We start from the raw sequence: 16,443 nt of genomic DNA on the forward strand, positions 1-16,443 counted from the left end.
AGACACCTCAGAATTATGTAAAGATGCCTTTATTCTAAATCTAATTCCAGCTCCAGTGATGGCTTTGATTTCTTAAGGATCTGAACAGTAGTTTCTTTCTCTCTTATCCCAGGAAGGTCACTCAGAAATAAATATTCAAGGTTCCTATAAATATATAAAAAGTCAGTCAGAGGCTACTTTACAAGACAGAGTGATTAATTTCAAAAGCACAGATACTTTCATGCTTAAATTAATTATACATACGATGAGATTCTGGGGGGGTGTAGGTGTTTCAAAGAATTTTTAATAGGGAGCCAATATTTTCAAAATTGGTTACCTACAGTTTTCAGAGGTGCTTAGTAGCTACAAGCTTCCATTGATTCATTTCTTAAAGTGAACAAGGTGCTTTGCTGACAAAAATGAAGACAAGACCCCTGCCCCACATACCATCCTGCTCTTTTTATCTTACTTTTTATTACTATCAGAAGTCCTCCTAGTAACTTACTAAGGCCGTGAAAGCCAAACTAGTTCCTCTTCACCATTAGCAAGGACTTTGTCAATATTTATACTCCTGTATAATAAACAAAGAGTGCACTGTTGAATAGGGGCTTCACTGGCATACTGCCTTCCATGCAGGGTTTGAAAAACAAACAAGGCCTCTATCCCAAAGACCTCAGGAGCTAAATCAGACACAGCTAAAGGAAAGTGGTTAAAGAAAACAAAGATAATAGGAGGTGCAGTGTGTTGTAAATGCCAGGGTTGATATTTTTTTGTTTGTTTTTGTTTTACATTGAGGAGAAAGGGATGGGGTGCTCAATGGCAGAAAGCAAGGTGAAAGTGCGTGGTTAGTTCCTAGTAGTCCAAAGGTGGCAGGTAAACGTACTAATCTACTGCACTTGCAGAGACAATGCCTCAGCACAGGGACAGCATGGTCTGCTGTAATCTGTTGAGCAACCAACATTTCTGAATCTCACCTACAAAAGGGGACGTGAAAAAAGGTTAACTCTGAGGACATGATGCAGCTGAGGATTCACATACTCTTAGGCTTCCTACTTTCAGCACCATAGCCTACAGTTCTACTTACTGAATTGCTGTTAGGTTAATGGGTTTGTTAGATTTTTGTGTGTTAATTCAAACTACTAAAATTGATTTCTCAGAACAGCCCACACCGTTTTTGCTTTCATTGTACGTCAAAGACTACTGAAATCTAATGTAAACAAACAAACGAATGTCAGTAATCCAATACTATTCTAAACAGACAAATATGGCAACAGCTAGAAAAGCCGTGTTCTACAAGACATTCCCTCAATGGCTCACGTTAGTTTGTGGAGTGATATGATGCCTTTATCTGTGACATTCCCACAGGAAATTATCATCAGACGCAGGAGACTTTTCTGTAAGCTCTCAGTCTCACTGATCCTCTGCAGACATTCATCCTGGATATAAATACAGTTGCTCAGCTTAATTTCCTCAACGTGTCTGAGACCATCTGGAAAAGAGAAAAAATCATAATACAAGGAGCAAACTGTATAAGATGCTGCCAACGAGTTTGTAGTTCTTATTCTCATGCTTCCATAAACTGGTGGCAACAGACGCCTGCATACGGAAGAGCCATAATGCATCATGAATTATTGTACTTTACTCTGCAGCAATCCCACTGGCTTCACAATCACAAAAGCATGACTAAGGTTCTAAGGGCTTTTATACGGAAGTAGGCAAATGACAGAAAATCAGCATGCCCAGCATGACTGATAAGTGCTGAACTAACAATGCAATTATGCAAGAAATTTAAGAGGACTTGCAAAGAAAAAAGAAGAGTGTGTGTCCCATGTTTGTTCTTTGTTTAGTAAAAGATGACTGAAAGGCAACAAGTTTTTAAAAATTCTGCTTCTTTTAAATTAGAAATGCAGAGCTTACTTATCTGGCTTTTCCTAGAAAAGACTATGGCTTCACAAATACCAAAAACTGACACATGATTTAGAGTAAGTTTTTTATACAGAAAATTTAAAACCCTGGTTTGCATTAATGCATATTGACCTATGAACTTATTTAACTATTAAAGCTTTGTTCCAATTATTTAATGCTCTTCCCTCTTCAAGTAATGGCTGACAAAGCTCCCAATCCATCTGTATCCTAAAAGGAGATCTCCAGCAAAAACAGAGGTACAATCTGATATTTCTCAATTAAAACACAAACATTTTTCTTTTAAAAATCAAGCCTTCTCTATGATTCACAAAGAAACGAAAAAAAGACACAACCGCTCAGTCTTTGATGCAAATGGATGAATTTTAAGGACAATATATAATTTGCAAAGCTGCGTCTTGGTTACCCAAATAATCAAATCCTCTGTACATGATGCAGGACTCTGTGGCATCGATTGCTTGTATCTTGTATTTTCCTAAAGGCCCTGTTGGGAGACCATTGTAGTCATGCTGCCATTTATCATAGCCTTGGAAACGAACCAGCGCTCCACACCGCAGAAGCCATTCAGAAGCTGCTCTATCAGGGCCAACAGCCTGTATACGTTCATAGTCTACCCTGTCAATGTAGAACAAACATTTAGATCTTCCTATACGAACGTACAGCTTTATCACATTTGCAGCCCTATTACTGCACAATAAATATTTTTAAGCGTATGATGAAAGAAAAAGAGAAAGATAGGATTGAGTCCCAGGGCAGTGGTTTACACCAACTTATTAAGTCTGTCCTATTTTTTTTTTTTTAAAATCTGGTAACCTGTGTTAATTTATATTTTAAATGAAAAATAAATTTTGGTAATGTAACGAAGAAAAATATTGCTAGCTGATTTGTCACTTGTATTTCTCTTGAACTAATCCTCCCCTTCTCTCTGTGCTCAGCATTCTACCTCTGCCAACCCATGTACTCATTAAGTTGCTCTACCTTATTAATTCAAAACTACTTGGTAGGCATGAAAATGCTACACAAGTATTGCAAAAGCATGAAATAAGCAGAGAAGTGTGTATGCAGGAGATATCCAGCATCAGCCCAGGATAAGGCTTTACAACAGTGTTTGGGATTTTGCCTCCCGAGTCAGTTTTGAGTCCATCACAGATTGCTACATATGTGTCATTCCTGACATCTCTTTCCTCAAGATTTACTAGTACTACAAAGGGACACACCCCAGGAATTAGTTAAAATCCTGGGATCTATTCTGTGAGGATGCTTCTTAGGACTTGGTGGAGAATGCTGAAGAAGACTGAATGCAGACTATGAATGTCTGACATTTGTTATTGGTAGAGAAATAATTACATTTTAACTTTTTTTAAAACAAAAAACCTGTTAGTTCAACTAAATTACATTAGGAAAGATAACTCTTTAGAGCGCCTTCTGAATACATAAAGGAAATTTAGAATGCTAGAACCAGAATTTAAATGCTAATGGAATCAAGGCCAAAGGAAGATGGGGATTTATGAAGCTAGAATTTAAATTCTAACTACTCTCAACCAAGATAAATAAAATTACCCCACAACATACTGATTAAAGCACACACTTTCCTTTGTAAATCAGTGATTTTGTTACTGGAAAATGTAAGAAACAACCAATATCTGACAACAGCATACTATTTGAAAAGAAAAACACTTTTAAAAGAGAAAACTCTCTCCTGTTCTGTGACTTGTAACTGGCTACTGTTGCTTTTGTATTAATTGATTATCCACGCTATATAGCGATGTGCATCAGAGCTTTTAACTAGCACATGAACTATTAAACACATCTGTTTTTCTTACTTGTTAAAAACTGCATTCAGCCATCCCCATAAGTGCCTGCATGCACCTGGGGCTGACAGTTTCTTTAAGCTGTGCACTGGTTGTATGAACTTTCCCAACAGCATCGTAGAACTGAAAGAGAGGTTTACTGAAATTTCAGTTTGGTGCCTCTGTCCTCTTGCCACTAGTCACATACAAAGAAAACATATATTACAGGTATTTTGTTTTGTTTAAATAACACTATGTCACTTAATTGGAGGATATTTTTAATGTTTTAGCAATTACAGATAGGAATGTATGTCATCAGATGCATCCCATTGACTGGCAGCCTGAAAAATGCTGAAGTGCTAAGAAAGAAATGTTATAGTTAAATCTGCAACTTGGAATCAAAGATCAATTTTGTTTTCAAATTTTAAACACATGGCATCTGCATGTAAATAAATGCTAAGTAGTTTATATTCACAGCCACACCACCTGTTGTTGATCTAATTTAGTCAGGCCACACCACTAAGAAGAGCTAGTGCAGGTTGGAGAAGTCTCCTAAATGGACTCTCTAGCACAGGGGTGGACAAACTATGGCCTGTGAGCTGTTTTAAGCAGGCCTACAAGCTCCCGCTGGAGAGCAGTGTCTGGGGTTTGCCCCGCTCCAGTGTTCCAGCCGGGGCACGGGGTCAAGGGCCGCACCACATGGCTACTGGAAGCTGCAGCATGGCCCCGCTCCGGCTCCTACATGCTCCAATGGCCCCCTCTGGTACTCCAATGGGAGCCGCAGGGGCGGTGCCTGCGGACAGGGCAGCGTGCAGAGCCGCCTGGCCGCACCTCTGCGTAGGAGCTGGAGAAGGGACGTGCCACTGCTTCTGAGAGCCACTTGAGGTAAGTGCCACTCAGAGCCTGCACCCCTGAGCCTCTCCCTATGCCCCAACCCCCTGCCTCAGCCCTGATCCCCCTCCCGCCCTCCAAACCCATCGATCCCAGCCCAGAGCACCCTCCTGCACCCTAACCCTCTCATCCTTAGCCCCACCCCAGAGCCCACACCCCAATCCCCTGCCATCTGAACCCCTCAGTCCCAGCCCGGAGCCCCCTCCCACACGCCTCATTTCTGGCCCCCCAGCCCCATTCTGCCAGCGCTCACGGCCCGCCATTCAACGACGATTCCCAGGCGCGGCCCTCGGCCCACCCCCGCTCGAGCCGAATCCGCTCCTCGGGGGGCCCCGCGGCGGGCTGGAGACCGCCCTGAGCGCCTCCGACCGGCCGGCCCGGGCTAGTGGTCGGGGGCGGGCTGGCCCGGCGAGGCGGCGGGCTGCCCTGAGCTCGCCCTGGCCGGGCACGGCCTTCCCGCCCCCCTGAGGCAGCGCGGGCCCTGCCCCGGGGGCCGGAGGAGGAGCCCGGGGGCCCGCCATGGCTAGCGGGGCTGTGGGAGGAGCGGGGCGGGCCCGGGCTCCGAGAGCCGCCGCCGGGACGAGCCCAGGATGCCGCTGCTGCTGCGGGCGGGCCGGGCCTGGGGCCGGGCGCGCCTGACCGGGCTGGGCCGGGCCGCGGGGCACCCGCGCCGCCGCAGTAGGTGAGGCCGCCGGGGACGGAGCTCGGCCGCGCCCGGCCCGGCGCTAACCTGGGCGGGGGGTAGGGGCGGGACTGGAACCGGGCCGCGTGTGGACGCGCTGACTTCGGAGTAGACGGAGCCGAAGTGGATTCAGTCAGGGTTGGCCCGAACCAGGCGAGCCTGCCGGGGGGCGGCGCCCGCGGAGCCGAGCTGGCTCCCGTTCGCCCGCTGGCCGGGTGGGGGCTGGCGGGACGGGGACGGGGACGGGGCAAGTCCGAGCTGGGGCCTGCCTCTGCTGCTCCCCTTCGCCCCTGGTGCAGAGGCCGGCCGGGGGCCGCGGGGCGGGCTGTGTTCGTGATCTTGCGCCTTGCTAAATTTGGTCACTGGCTCCTTTGGTCGTGTTGGCTAGGGACAGAAGCTGCAGCTCTCCCAGCCGTTTGCTGTAGGCTGAGTAACTCCAGTCCCTGCTCCCGGCCAGGCTACTGCGTAGAATATTGCATCGTTGTTGCAGGGGATCAGGTATACCTGGAGTTGATGGCTCTAGATTACTCTGTCATAGCTAGAGCCCTGCAAATTCACGGCTATCTGCTTTATATCCACATCTGAAGGTATCCGTGGGCCATGTTTGCGGATCGCAGATGGATGCGGGTACAGGGCTCTAGTCTTAGCTTCTCAGAAATGGTCACTCCATTAGGCATCAAGCCTGTATTACAAAATGGATGCTTTGTTATGTTCACAGCATGCAACCAGAAGTGAGATAGAAAACATAAATACTGTTGCTAGACGGTTGCAATGTAACACTACTTTATTTCTTAGAATTCAGAACAAGTAACACACGAACCTCAAAACACACAGAGAGAAAACAGGCTGCTCTCTAAGTCACTGAGGCACAGCTCACCCCACCTGGCTCTTTTCAGATTCTCTGTCTGCTGTGCTCATGCTTTGCTACAGAGCCATCCAGGCTCTAGGCTGCAAGCTGGATTCAGAAACCCTCCCCCACCCTTAAATTGATAGCTTGCAATTCCAGCGCTGTCCTCAGTACACCACATTCTAATCCACAATGTGGATTGCAATATAACATGAAGGTTTACGATACAAAGTGACTCTGCATCAAACTTATGTTCTCAAAATAAATGGGGTCACAATTTGATACAGGTATATCTCACTCTATCATATTCACATAATAGGATTTTATTGTAAAGCATTGGTTCCCAAACTTGGTTCGTAGCTTGTTCAGGGTAAGCCCCTGGCAGGCCGTGAGACACTTTGTTTACTTGAGCGTCCATAGGTATGGCCACTCGCAGTGGCTGCGGTTCGCAGTTCCTGGCCAATGGGAGCTGCAGGAAGCGGTAGCCCGGCCCACGCTGCTTCCCATAGTTCCCATTGGCCAGGAACAGCGAACCATGGCCACTGGGAGCTGCGAGTGGCGTACCTGCGGACGCTCAGGTAAACCAAGCATCTCACGGCCCTCCCTGAACAAGCTGCAAGCCAAGTTTGGGAACCACTGCTGTAAAGTAATACCTACTGTTGGTCCATGGACATGCAGTACGGAAACATGAAACATTTTTATGTCCCAGTGTCCATATCTCGAGGTTAGATCTGAATTTCGACTCATCCTTGTTTAATGTGAGGCACTTTTCACATTGTATATATTTCAGTAACAGGAGCCACCAGTCCAGAGACAGCAGGAGAGGGCCTTCCATTTAATCCAATAATGCATTTACGTTAGCTGCTGATAGGACCGTGTCCATAGTCAAGCCAAAAGAGACCATCTTGGTCATCTAGTCTGACCACTTGCATAACATAGGTCACCCAGTAATTCCTGCATCAAGACCGTACCTTTTGGTTTAGCTACAGCATCTCTTCTTGAAAGAAAGCTAATCTTGATTTAAAGAGTTCAGTGTCAGTAAGGGTTTACACTGTAAACTCAAATGGCTCTAAGAACATAAGAACGTCCATACTGGGTCAGACCAGAGGTCCATCTAGCCCAGTATCCTGTCTTCCTACAGTGGCCAATGCCGGGTGGCCCAGAGAGAATTAACAGAACAAGTCATCATCAAATGATCCATCCCCTGTCACCCATTCTCAGCTTCTGGCAAACATAGCCTAAGGACACTATTGCTGCCCATCCTGACTAATAGCCATTGATGGACCTATCCTCCCTACATTTATCTAGGTCTTTTTTGAACCCTGTTATAGTCTTGGCCTTCACAACATCCTCTGGCAAAGAGTTGCACAGGTTGACTGCGTTGTGTGAAAAAAATACTTCCTTTTGTTTGTTTTAAACCTGCTGCCTATTAATTTCATTTGGTGACCCCTAGTTCTTGTGTTATGAGAAGGAGTAAATAACACTTCCTTATTTACTTTCTCCACACCAGTCATGATTTTATAGACCTCTATCATATCCCCCCCTTAGTCGTCTCTTTTCCAAGCTGAAAAGTCCCAGTCTTATTAATCTCTCCTCATACGGAAGCCATTCCATACCTCTGATAATTTTTGTTGCCCTTTTCTGAACTTTTTCCAATTCCAATATACCTTTTTTGAGATGGGGCGGCCACATCTGCACACAGTATTCAAGATGTGGGCATACCATAGATTTATATAAAGTCAATATGATATTTTCTGTCATCTTATTTAGCCCTTTCTTAATGATGGCCAACATTCTGTTTGCTTTTTTGACAGCGCTGCACATTTAGTGGATGTTTTCAGAGAGCTATCCACAATGACTCTAAGATCTCTTTCTTGAGTGATAACAGCTAATTTAGACCCTATCATTTTATACGTATAGTTGGGATTATGTTTTCCAATGTGCATCACTTGGCACTTATCAACATTGAAAACTCTAAACAAATATTTGATCAGGACATTTCTTTCCTCTGAAGAATTTACTACTTGTATTGCATATACTTTGTATGTAATTTAAGAAATGGTTATACTGTATTCTGCTGCCTGAGAGAATTATGAGAGCGTTCAGGAGAGTTGTGAGTCAGAGTAGAGTAACCTTGTTAATTGAGTTCATTATGAACATAGTCCTAAAATTATTATTATTTATTATGTGTATTATTGTAGAGCCTTGGGGTCCTAGTACATGTTTAGGGCTCCTTTGAGCGAGGCACTGTACAAACACCAAACAAAAAGACAGTGTCCTGAAAATCTTACAATCTTTAGTATAAGATGAGACCACAGGTGAGTACACACAGATGGGGGGGGGTTACAAAGAAACAATGAGACAATATTAAATTCAGATGGTCTCAGCACTGGATCAAGATCTGTGGTTGTGGCTTCATCTGTGAGTCTGCTCTACAGTTCCTGCCTGGCTAAATGGTAGCTATTTCATGAACAGAGAATCTGGATGTCCTGAATGCTCATGAAGAATGACTTGACACTGTCAAGTTGGAGCCTTGGACTTGCTGATTCCAGGTCACTGAAGGGAAAATTGCATCTATCAAAATAGGGAGGAGCAAACAGTTTGACAGTCTGCTGTACTCTTAATTATTAGTTATTGTGCTAGTACTCAAAATGTGCTAGGTGCTTTTCCACCTACAGGCCCTGTCCTGGAGAACATAAAATCTAAAACACTAAGACAGATGAAGCTTGGACAAAATGAGACAAGTATTGTGATCAGGGTGAATATAGACATATGCCTTGTTAGTTACAGATGTTTATTCTTTTCTTTTTTTTTTTTTTACACTGAACTATACATTTTCTCTGCGTATTCTGTTACCCTTTAACTCCCTACTCTTCCTCACACAGCAATTTCCAGCTTCACTTCCAGGTGGGTTTTTTTGTTTTGTTTTGTTTTTTTTAAAACACACCCCTCTTTCCTCCTACCCTTCCGCACCTTTCCTCTGCATAAACGAGCTGAGGTAAATCAAAGGTAAATCAGCGGATGACTTAGTCAGCTGGCTTCTTGTATGCATTTCAGAAGAAGTGGGTCTTCAAGAAGACATTTGTAAAGGGGTCCAACGTTAATTTGCTAAAATGAAGCTTCTTTCCATGTAAATGTGAAGCATGTAGCTAGTGAGCATTTACAACATGACCCCCCCCCCCTTTTTTTTTTAAATAGCACTTTTGACGTGGTGGTTGTTGGCGGTGGAATTGTGGGGCTTGCGTCTGCCAGAGAGCTCGTTCTGCGACACCCATCGCTCACGTTCAGTGTACTGGAAAAGGAGAAGGAGTTAGGTATGATATCCATGATATCCACTGGATCAGAGAGTGACAAAGAAGTTTGCATTTTCTTCCCTTGCTTATTTCTGGTTTCCTGGTGTCAGTCTGTAAGATATTTTAATTAAAAACACATACACACTAAAATAGCAATTTTTAGGGTATTGAATTGAGAAAAAATTAACAAAAAAAAGTGGGAGACTCTCTTTTAATGAGAGGGAAACAGTATCTATCTGCCCATCTATCTGAAATGAATGAAGGGTTCCCCTTTGGAATAATTTCACAATGCAGTCCTGTCAAGGGACTATGCAAATATAGGGAGGAAGAGCATAATAGCTCCCTTAGATGAGTCTTTGGCCTTATCTTGACTGGGGATTTGCCCCAGCTAGTCAGAAGAACATAAGAATGACTATGCTGGGTCAGACAAATGGTCCATCTATCCCAGTATCCTGTCTTCCGAGAGTGGCCAGTGCCAGATGATTCAGAGAGAAGGAACAGAACAGGGCAATTCTGAGTGATACATCCCTTGTCATCCAGTCTCTGCTTGCAGCAGTTAGAGATTTAGGGATACTTGAGCATCCCTGACCGTCTTCGCTTATAGCCATTGATGAACCTGTTCTCCATGAACTTAACTAATTCTTTTTTTAACCCAGTTATGCTTTTGGCCTTCACAACATACCCTGGCAACGAGTTCCATGGGTTGTCTGTGTGTTGTGTGAAGAAATACATCCTTTTGTTTGTTTTAAACCTGCTGCCTAGTTCTTGTGTTATGTGCAGGGGTAAATGACATCAGTGCAGCTGAATCAATGCAAAAGGTAAAGTTGCTGTTTGTATCTGTGGAGCCTACCCCTGTGATGTACCACCGTAACTGGAAAATCATAAGTCTAGGAAGGCCTATGGCTAGGTCTGCAGGTTTGTCACGGTGGGAAAAATGTCATGGATACCATGATTTCCCTGTTTGTCCGTGACTTGTGTTTGTGATTTTAATAAAGTCACCCTGCAGTGGCAGCTTCTGTGGCCCCTGTCCCACAGGGTAGGGCCCAGGAATTTTGACCTGGTGTATTGGGTCGCAGCACCACTCAGGTTTGGCCCAGCTGCCCTGCCATCACGATGGGGGGCCAGCCAGGCCAAATTTGAGTGAGTGGCGTTGCGACTTGGCATACTGTGTTGTTGTACCACTGGGGCCCCTCCGTCCTACGGGTGAATGCAGGACAGGCTCACTCTCAGCCTCCTTCCCCTGCCTGGGACCCCTCTCTTAGTCATGGCATTTTTAATAAAAAATCATGGGAAATGATTTTTGATTAAAAGAAATGCTACGACAAATGTACAGCCATACCTATGGCACCTCCTCAAACAGCTGGGAATGATAACTTTTTAGTAATTTTCACCAGTTTCTTGGCTCTTAACATAGGTGGTCCATGCAGTAGTCTCACTTTGAAAGTCAAGAGCTAAAATAATTATTCCAGTGACTACTTGCAGGGTTTGGTTAGTGCTGCCAATGGGACTTGTGCCTGTTTACACCACAGCTGGTAAAAAAGGACACTTGGAACCTTGAGACAAGCCAGGGCCTGTTTTCTATCCAGACTTTGAAACAAGAAAGACTAAGCACCCTTGTTTTGCTGATTGTTCTTCAGCTAAGAAGAACTTGCAAATACAGCTGCATTGCTAATGATCAAACCCCCAAACACGTAGCATAGGGCCTGAGGACTCCAAAGAGGGTAAATCAAACTGCTGACTTAGAATAGTGTGACCTAATGTGTGTGGATAATGCTGAAACAGCTGAATGCCTTAAATAGACACATCAGCTGGGTCATTGTTGCTATATAGGCAATTTAGATATTAAAGGATTTAATGCCCTTGTCTTAGCCTCCTCTCTTAAGACTCATGGTATCAGTTGTGTGGGTAAGTGAATGGGCATAAGATATGGACACCAACATTTTAAGGGGGAGATTATATAACCTTTTTTGAATAAGAAATTAAATTTGGTCAGTAAAAGTACTCTTGGAACCTGCCTCTCTCTCTCCTCCATTTCATTTCCAAAGAGAGAGAAAGTAACACTCAGGCCTAGCTCATAAATGCTTGAAAGCCTTTTGCAGAGACAAGCAGGGCTGCCAGTATGTGAGATATTCAGGATCATACTGGTAGTGGAGTACAGTGAGGCTTTATAGGATCATTTCATTTTAAGAATTAGTGTTAACATTTATCAGATTTCAGAGTAGCAGCCACTGAATGCATCCGATGAAGTGAGCTGTAGCTCACGAAAGCTCATGCTCAAATAAATTGGTTAGTCTCTAAGGTGCCACAAGTCCTCCTTTTCTTTTTGTTAACATTTAGAAAGTCTGGACTGATGTGTACACAATTGGGGTTTGTAAGGGGGTTGCACCCACCTCTTGTGAGCGCCCCCTGGTTCAGTGTATGAGTGCCTGCAGCTTTCTCAGTTTCTTGGCTCACAGTGCCCCCTATCCACCTCTGCACTTGTCAGGAGGGTCTTTGGTGACTCAGCCCTTCAGCCAAGTCACCCACAATCTATGTGCAAACAAACACAACAAACCCCTTTTGCAGTACGCTGTCCAACCGGGTGTGTCTCAAAGCCCTCAGTAATGTCCTGTAGCCCTCCCTGGACTCTGTCCTTTCACAGTCCAGCAGAGCCTATCACGGTACCCCTCCGTTGGCAATGTCTCTGTAGCCCTCCCCAGGCTCCAGTCTTCAGTCTGACCAACAGGGCCTATCTCAGTACCCTAGCTGGTCAGCTTATGTGTGAAGGTTCCTACTCTGGGATGGCACTGCACCCCCAGGGCTTCCTCGCTTGAGGCTCTTCACCTTCCCTTTAGTCCTCTGAGCCCGACTGTCCAGCTGGCTCAGTCTCAGTTCAGCTCCCTTCCAGGGAGTAACAGTTCCACGTACAGTCCCTTCCCTGGGCCTGTCTACAACCACTTCCGCACTGGCTGCTGTGGGAGTGGGGGACCTGAGCCCACCCACTACTCTAGGTCCCAGCCCAGGGATCTTCTAAGTAGCAGCTACGTGCCATGTCTCTAACTAACTGCAATTCCTTGGGCCATTTCCCTGTAGTCCATCTTAATTGAGTCTTGATAGCCGGCCAGAAGCTGTTCCCTGGTTCCCTGCCCGCAACTACCTGCCTTAGCCCTTGTAGCCCCTTCAGCCAGCCAGGAGCACCTCTTCTTGCTCCCCTGGACCCTGCAAGCAGACTCATCTGTCCAGCCCTTTCAGCTCCTTTTTATATGAGCCTGCTGGGCCCTGATTGACTGCTCCCTGCAGCCCCTCTCATTGACTGTTTCCTACACAGCCATCTAAACAGCTTGGAGGAGAAGAATCTCCTAGAGTGGTATGTTACTGCATTCAGATATTTATTACTGTAGAATCTAACTAGGGCACAGGCTTAAATTGATCATTTTTCTGATGACTGAAAGAATGAAGGTAGTGTATAAAATCTAAGATATGTGGAGCATGTATTTTAATAGCATAACTTCTCTCTTTATTTAGCCTGCCACCAGAGTGGACATAACAGTGGTGTTATTCATAGTGGAATTTACTACACACCTGGATCTCTGAAAGCTAAATTGTGCGTGCAGGGTGCAGCCCTATGCTATGAGTACTGTGACCGAAAGGGAATTCCATACAAACAGTGTGGCAAGGTACAGTAGCTGCTGCATCTTCTCTCTCTCTGACTTTGGAAACTGTGACTATCTGATGTATACAGCATAACAGTACCACACACGCTGTTGTGGTAATTTCACCAAGGGAATATTCTGGGGTGAACATAAGTGTACACGGCCATGGTTAAATCCTGCAGGATGAGCGTGCCCTTGCCATCTTTTTGCAGGAATTCAGATTAATTCCTCCCTTGGGCCCATACACTGCAAGGGAATGATGTACTGAGGTGAGGTGACAATGTCTGTAGTTTAGACTCCGTATTAGGACACCCCACTGGGTCTCTTTCTTCCTTCCCTTCCACATACGTCTCAAACTCTCTTGCTGCTGGGTTAAGTTAAACGTTATTTTTAAAAGTGTCCCAACAGGATTTAAAACCACATTCCCCTGCCTCCTTCACACTCTAAGCTTTGGCGTTATGGCACTGATTGCAAATGTCTTCCATGGAGGGCCAGTGAAATTGTTTCTAAACACCTCTTTTTCACGCTTCCTTTAAGCGTGGCAGTGGTCTCTGAGGCTGTGTCTACACTACAGACCTTACAGTGGCGCAGCTGCGTCACTCTGTGTCACACCCGTGTCGTCGCTCTATGCCGAAGGGAGAGAGCTCTCCCACCGGCATAATATAACCGCCCCCAATGAGCGGCAGAAGCTATGCCATCGGGAGAGTGTCTCCCATCGACATAGCACTGTCCACGCCGGCACTTTTGTCAGTGAAACTTACGTCAGTCAGGGATTGTTGTTTTTCACACCTCTGATCGACAAAAGTTTTACTGACAAAAGTGCTGGTGTTGACAAAGCCTGAGTATTGGTACAGTAATTCCTCACTTAACACTGGCCTGGTTAATGTTGTTTGGTTGTTATGTCCATGTTCTCTACTAGATCAGCCTTGTTTAGAGGTGCGCAATGCTCCCTTCTAACATTGTTTGGCAGCCGCCTGCTTGGTCCACTGCTTGTAGGAAGAGCAGCCCGTCGGAGCGAGCTGGTGGGGGCTTGGAACCAGGGAGGGCTGGCAGCCCCCATCAGCTCCTCTAAGATTCCTGTGCAGCAGCCACCCAGCAGGCTATGAATTGCTGGGCAGTTCAGCTGTCCCTCCCCCACTGCCGTGTGCTGTTCCTGCCCTCTGCCTTGGAGCTGCTCCTGGGAGCCTCCTGCTTGCTGTGCAGGGGCAGGGGGGAAGAGGGGTGCTAATGTCAGGGTGTCCTCCTCCCCCTGCTCCTGTACCCCATCTCCACAAAGTGGGGTGGGGGGACACACGACAGGGCTCTGGATGGAGGGAGCTTGCTGGCAGCAGCTGCTGTCTCAACTTGCTGATCAACTTAAAAAGGCAGTGTACTTAGAGTGGGGTCAGTGTACTTAAAGGGGCAATACTCCTGTGTCTCTCTCTCACACACACAAACACACGTGCACCCCCTGGCACTTTAGAAAGTGGAGGGAGTGGTGTGCTCCCGTTGGATAGCGTGGGTTCATCATCACGTTCAGTTTCCGCAGGGAATGTTTGCGGCCACTGCCATGCGTCTGTTGTGTGTCCTCCCTCCATTCATGCTGCCTTGTAGAGTGTGAGGCTACATTAACAACGTGTTAACCCTTGAGGGCTTAGCCGAGTGCTAGTTCATCATTTAGCAGTAAGGCATTCCCTGGGAAGTGTCCCACCCTCCTCTACCCTCTGACTCCACCACCTCAACCAAGCTTCACAATCATCACTGCTGTGTACAGTATTAAATTGTTCGTTTAAAACTTATTCTGTGTGTGTGTGTGTGTGTATATAGTGACAAAGTTCCTGCTCTACCTTGGTGGGTCTTGCGCTTATTGGCGGATTTGCTCGCCTTGGAGCTTCACGGCAGACCTCAGCTTGGCCGTTTTTCTGAACCCACAGTCCAGGTCGACGACTCCTATGTCTGACCAAGAGTTGGGAGGATTTGTGGGGAGCCCAGGCCCGCCCTTTACTCCGGGTTCCAGCCCAGGCCCTGTGGAATGCAGCTGTCTAGAGCACCTCCTGGAACAGCTGTGTGACAGCTAAACTCCCTGGGCTACTTCCCCATGGCCCCCTCCCAACCCCTTCTTTATCCTCCCCATAAGACCTTCCTCCTGGTGTCTGATAATGCTTGTACACCTCAGTCCTCCAACGGTCCGCGTTCTCGCTCTCTGCTCCTTGTGCCTCTTCCTCCCAGCTCTTCACAGCACACCACAAACTGAAGTGAGCTCCTTTTTAAAATCCAGGTGCCCTGATTAGCCTGCCTTAATTGATTCTAGCAGCTTCTTGAGTGGCCGCAGGTGTTCTAATCAGCCTGCCTTAATTGTCTCCAGAAAGTTCCTGATTGTTCTGGAGCCTTCCCTGTTGGGAAACGGAACGTCCTTTGCTTGCTCCTCAGCTATTTGCTTTCTATTCTTTCCTAAAGCCCCCTGGCCCGGATTTTTCTTACTTTTTGCACCTGCCTTAGTACCCCCCCTGACCAGGCCAGACGCTTTTTTTTGTTTTTTTTTTATTCTTTGGTTTTTTTTTCCCGTCTACGTGCTTCGGCCCTTAGTTTGCCAGCACCCGCCCCCCCCCCCCCCACGCCTGCTTTCGGGCGCAGCTATTTGCCTCAGCTGAGCCCCCGGAGGAGGGGGGGGAAGATTGCCGATTTTGCTGTCCGGAGGGGGGAGTGGAAACCCCCAGACCCAGCCGTTTTGCCAGCAGCTCGGACTTTACAACATTCTTAGCATGCCGGAAGCCTTGGAACACAGCCAACGCAGCCAGAGAAGAAGATTTCAGCAGACAAGAGAAATAATCCAGGAGAGCTATAAATCATTGTGAAGGGGGCCGTAAGACTGAGTAATTTTCTGAATTATACTCTCGTGGGGGGGAGTTTGTGGCGGCACAGGGGGTGTGGCGTGGAGACCCCCACCCCCGATCCATCGGTGCCCCTACCCCCCCATCGTTATTACAACTGTCACGGCCCCCCCGCCGTCTGTCCCTGCTGGCAATCTGCCATCTCTCTTCGGATCCAGCTGTTCGCTTTGAACTTTGCCTTCCGGACCGGACATAACAGCCGATCAACCGAGACTCTTTGGACAAACGTGTGTGGGTCTGCACCACCACCACCACCCCCCTCCCCCGCCGGATTGCTTATCCCACAGCTTGCCCCTATTACCGGACCCCGATTTTGTTTCTTCCCCCCCCCTCCCAGTCCAACCCCCTCGGCATTCCCCCCCCCCCCCCGCCTGCAGCCTAGCGGGGAGGAGTGGTTTTTTTCCTGTCTCCCCCCCCCCCCTTCTCCTTCCGGTGTCTCCCTGTCTCTCCCTGCTCACAATGGCGGGGAACGAGAGGGGTGAGACTGCTTCAACAAAATTAGTTGTCCCTCCCCCACCACCACCCCTGCCCTACCC

At 46.7% G+C, this 16,443-nt stretch overlaps 2 protein-coding genes across 7 annotated transcripts in view; one reads left to right on the forward strand and one right to left on the reverse strand.

Annotated features, from left to right (window-relative positions):
* Positions 1-13: 13 nt before the first annotated feature.
* Positions 14-5,517, reverse strand: DMAC2L (distal membrane arm assembly component 2 like). 6 transcript variants are annotated; one of them, XM_073350209.1, is made up of 5 exons: positions 5,314-5,517; positions 3,726-3,836; positions 2,309-2,517; positions 1,297-1,468; positions 14-144 (listed from the first exon to the last, which is right to left on the reverse strand). In XM_073350209.1, exons 2-5 carry the CDS (start codon positions 3,827-3,829, stop codon positions 30-32), a joined length of 600 nt encoding a protein of 199 aa, XP_073206310.1. In that variant the 5' UTR covers positions 3,830-3,836; positions 5,314-5,517; the 3' UTR covers positions 14-29. The 6 variants fall into 6 exon arrangements, with proteins under 6 accessions (XP_073206310.1, XP_073206308.1, XP_073206307.1 ...); XM_073350207.1 differs by having other exon boundaries at positions 3,726-3,888; positions 5,314-5,332; XM_073350206.1 differs by lacking the exon at positions 5,314-5,517 and adding an exon at positions 4,837-5,062 and having other exon boundaries at positions 3,726-3,888.
* L2HGDH (L-2-hydroxyglutarate dehydrogenase) overlaps positions 4,813-16,443 on the forward strand; it is a 46,446-nt gene continuing 34,815 nt past the window's right edge. The window contains exons 1-3 of the mRNA XM_073350201.1: positions 4,813-5,265; positions 9,311-9,426; positions 12,910-13,061. Coding sequence (XP_073206302.1) covers positions 5,174-5,265; positions 9,311-9,426; positions 12,910-13,061 — 360 coding nt within the window. The 5' untranslated portion in view covers positions 4,813-5,173. The remainder of the gene's footprint in view (positions 5,266-9,310; positions 9,427-12,909; positions 13,062-16,443) is intronic.

Source organism: Lepidochelys kempii, chromosome 6, assembly GCF_965140265.1.
Source record: "Lepidochelys kempii isolate rLepKem1 chromosome 6, rLepKem1.hap2, whole genome shotgun sequence".
Classification (NCBI taxonomy): Eukaryota; Metazoa; Chordata; order Testudines; family Cheloniidae; genus Lepidochelys; species Lepidochelys kempii.

Coding starts and splice junctions, on each gene's coding strand:
- DMAC2L (XM_073350204.1), bottom strand. CDS start 4,017: ATGCATCTGATGACATACATTCCTATCT. Junction 3,889..3,989: donor GATGACATACATTCCTATCT/GTAATTGCTAAA, acceptor GTATGTGACTAG/TGGCAAGAGGACAGAGGCAC. Junction 2,518..3,725: donor CTGAATGCAGTTTTTAACAA/GTAAGAAAAACA, acceptor CTACATTGACAG/GGTAGACTATGAACGTATAC.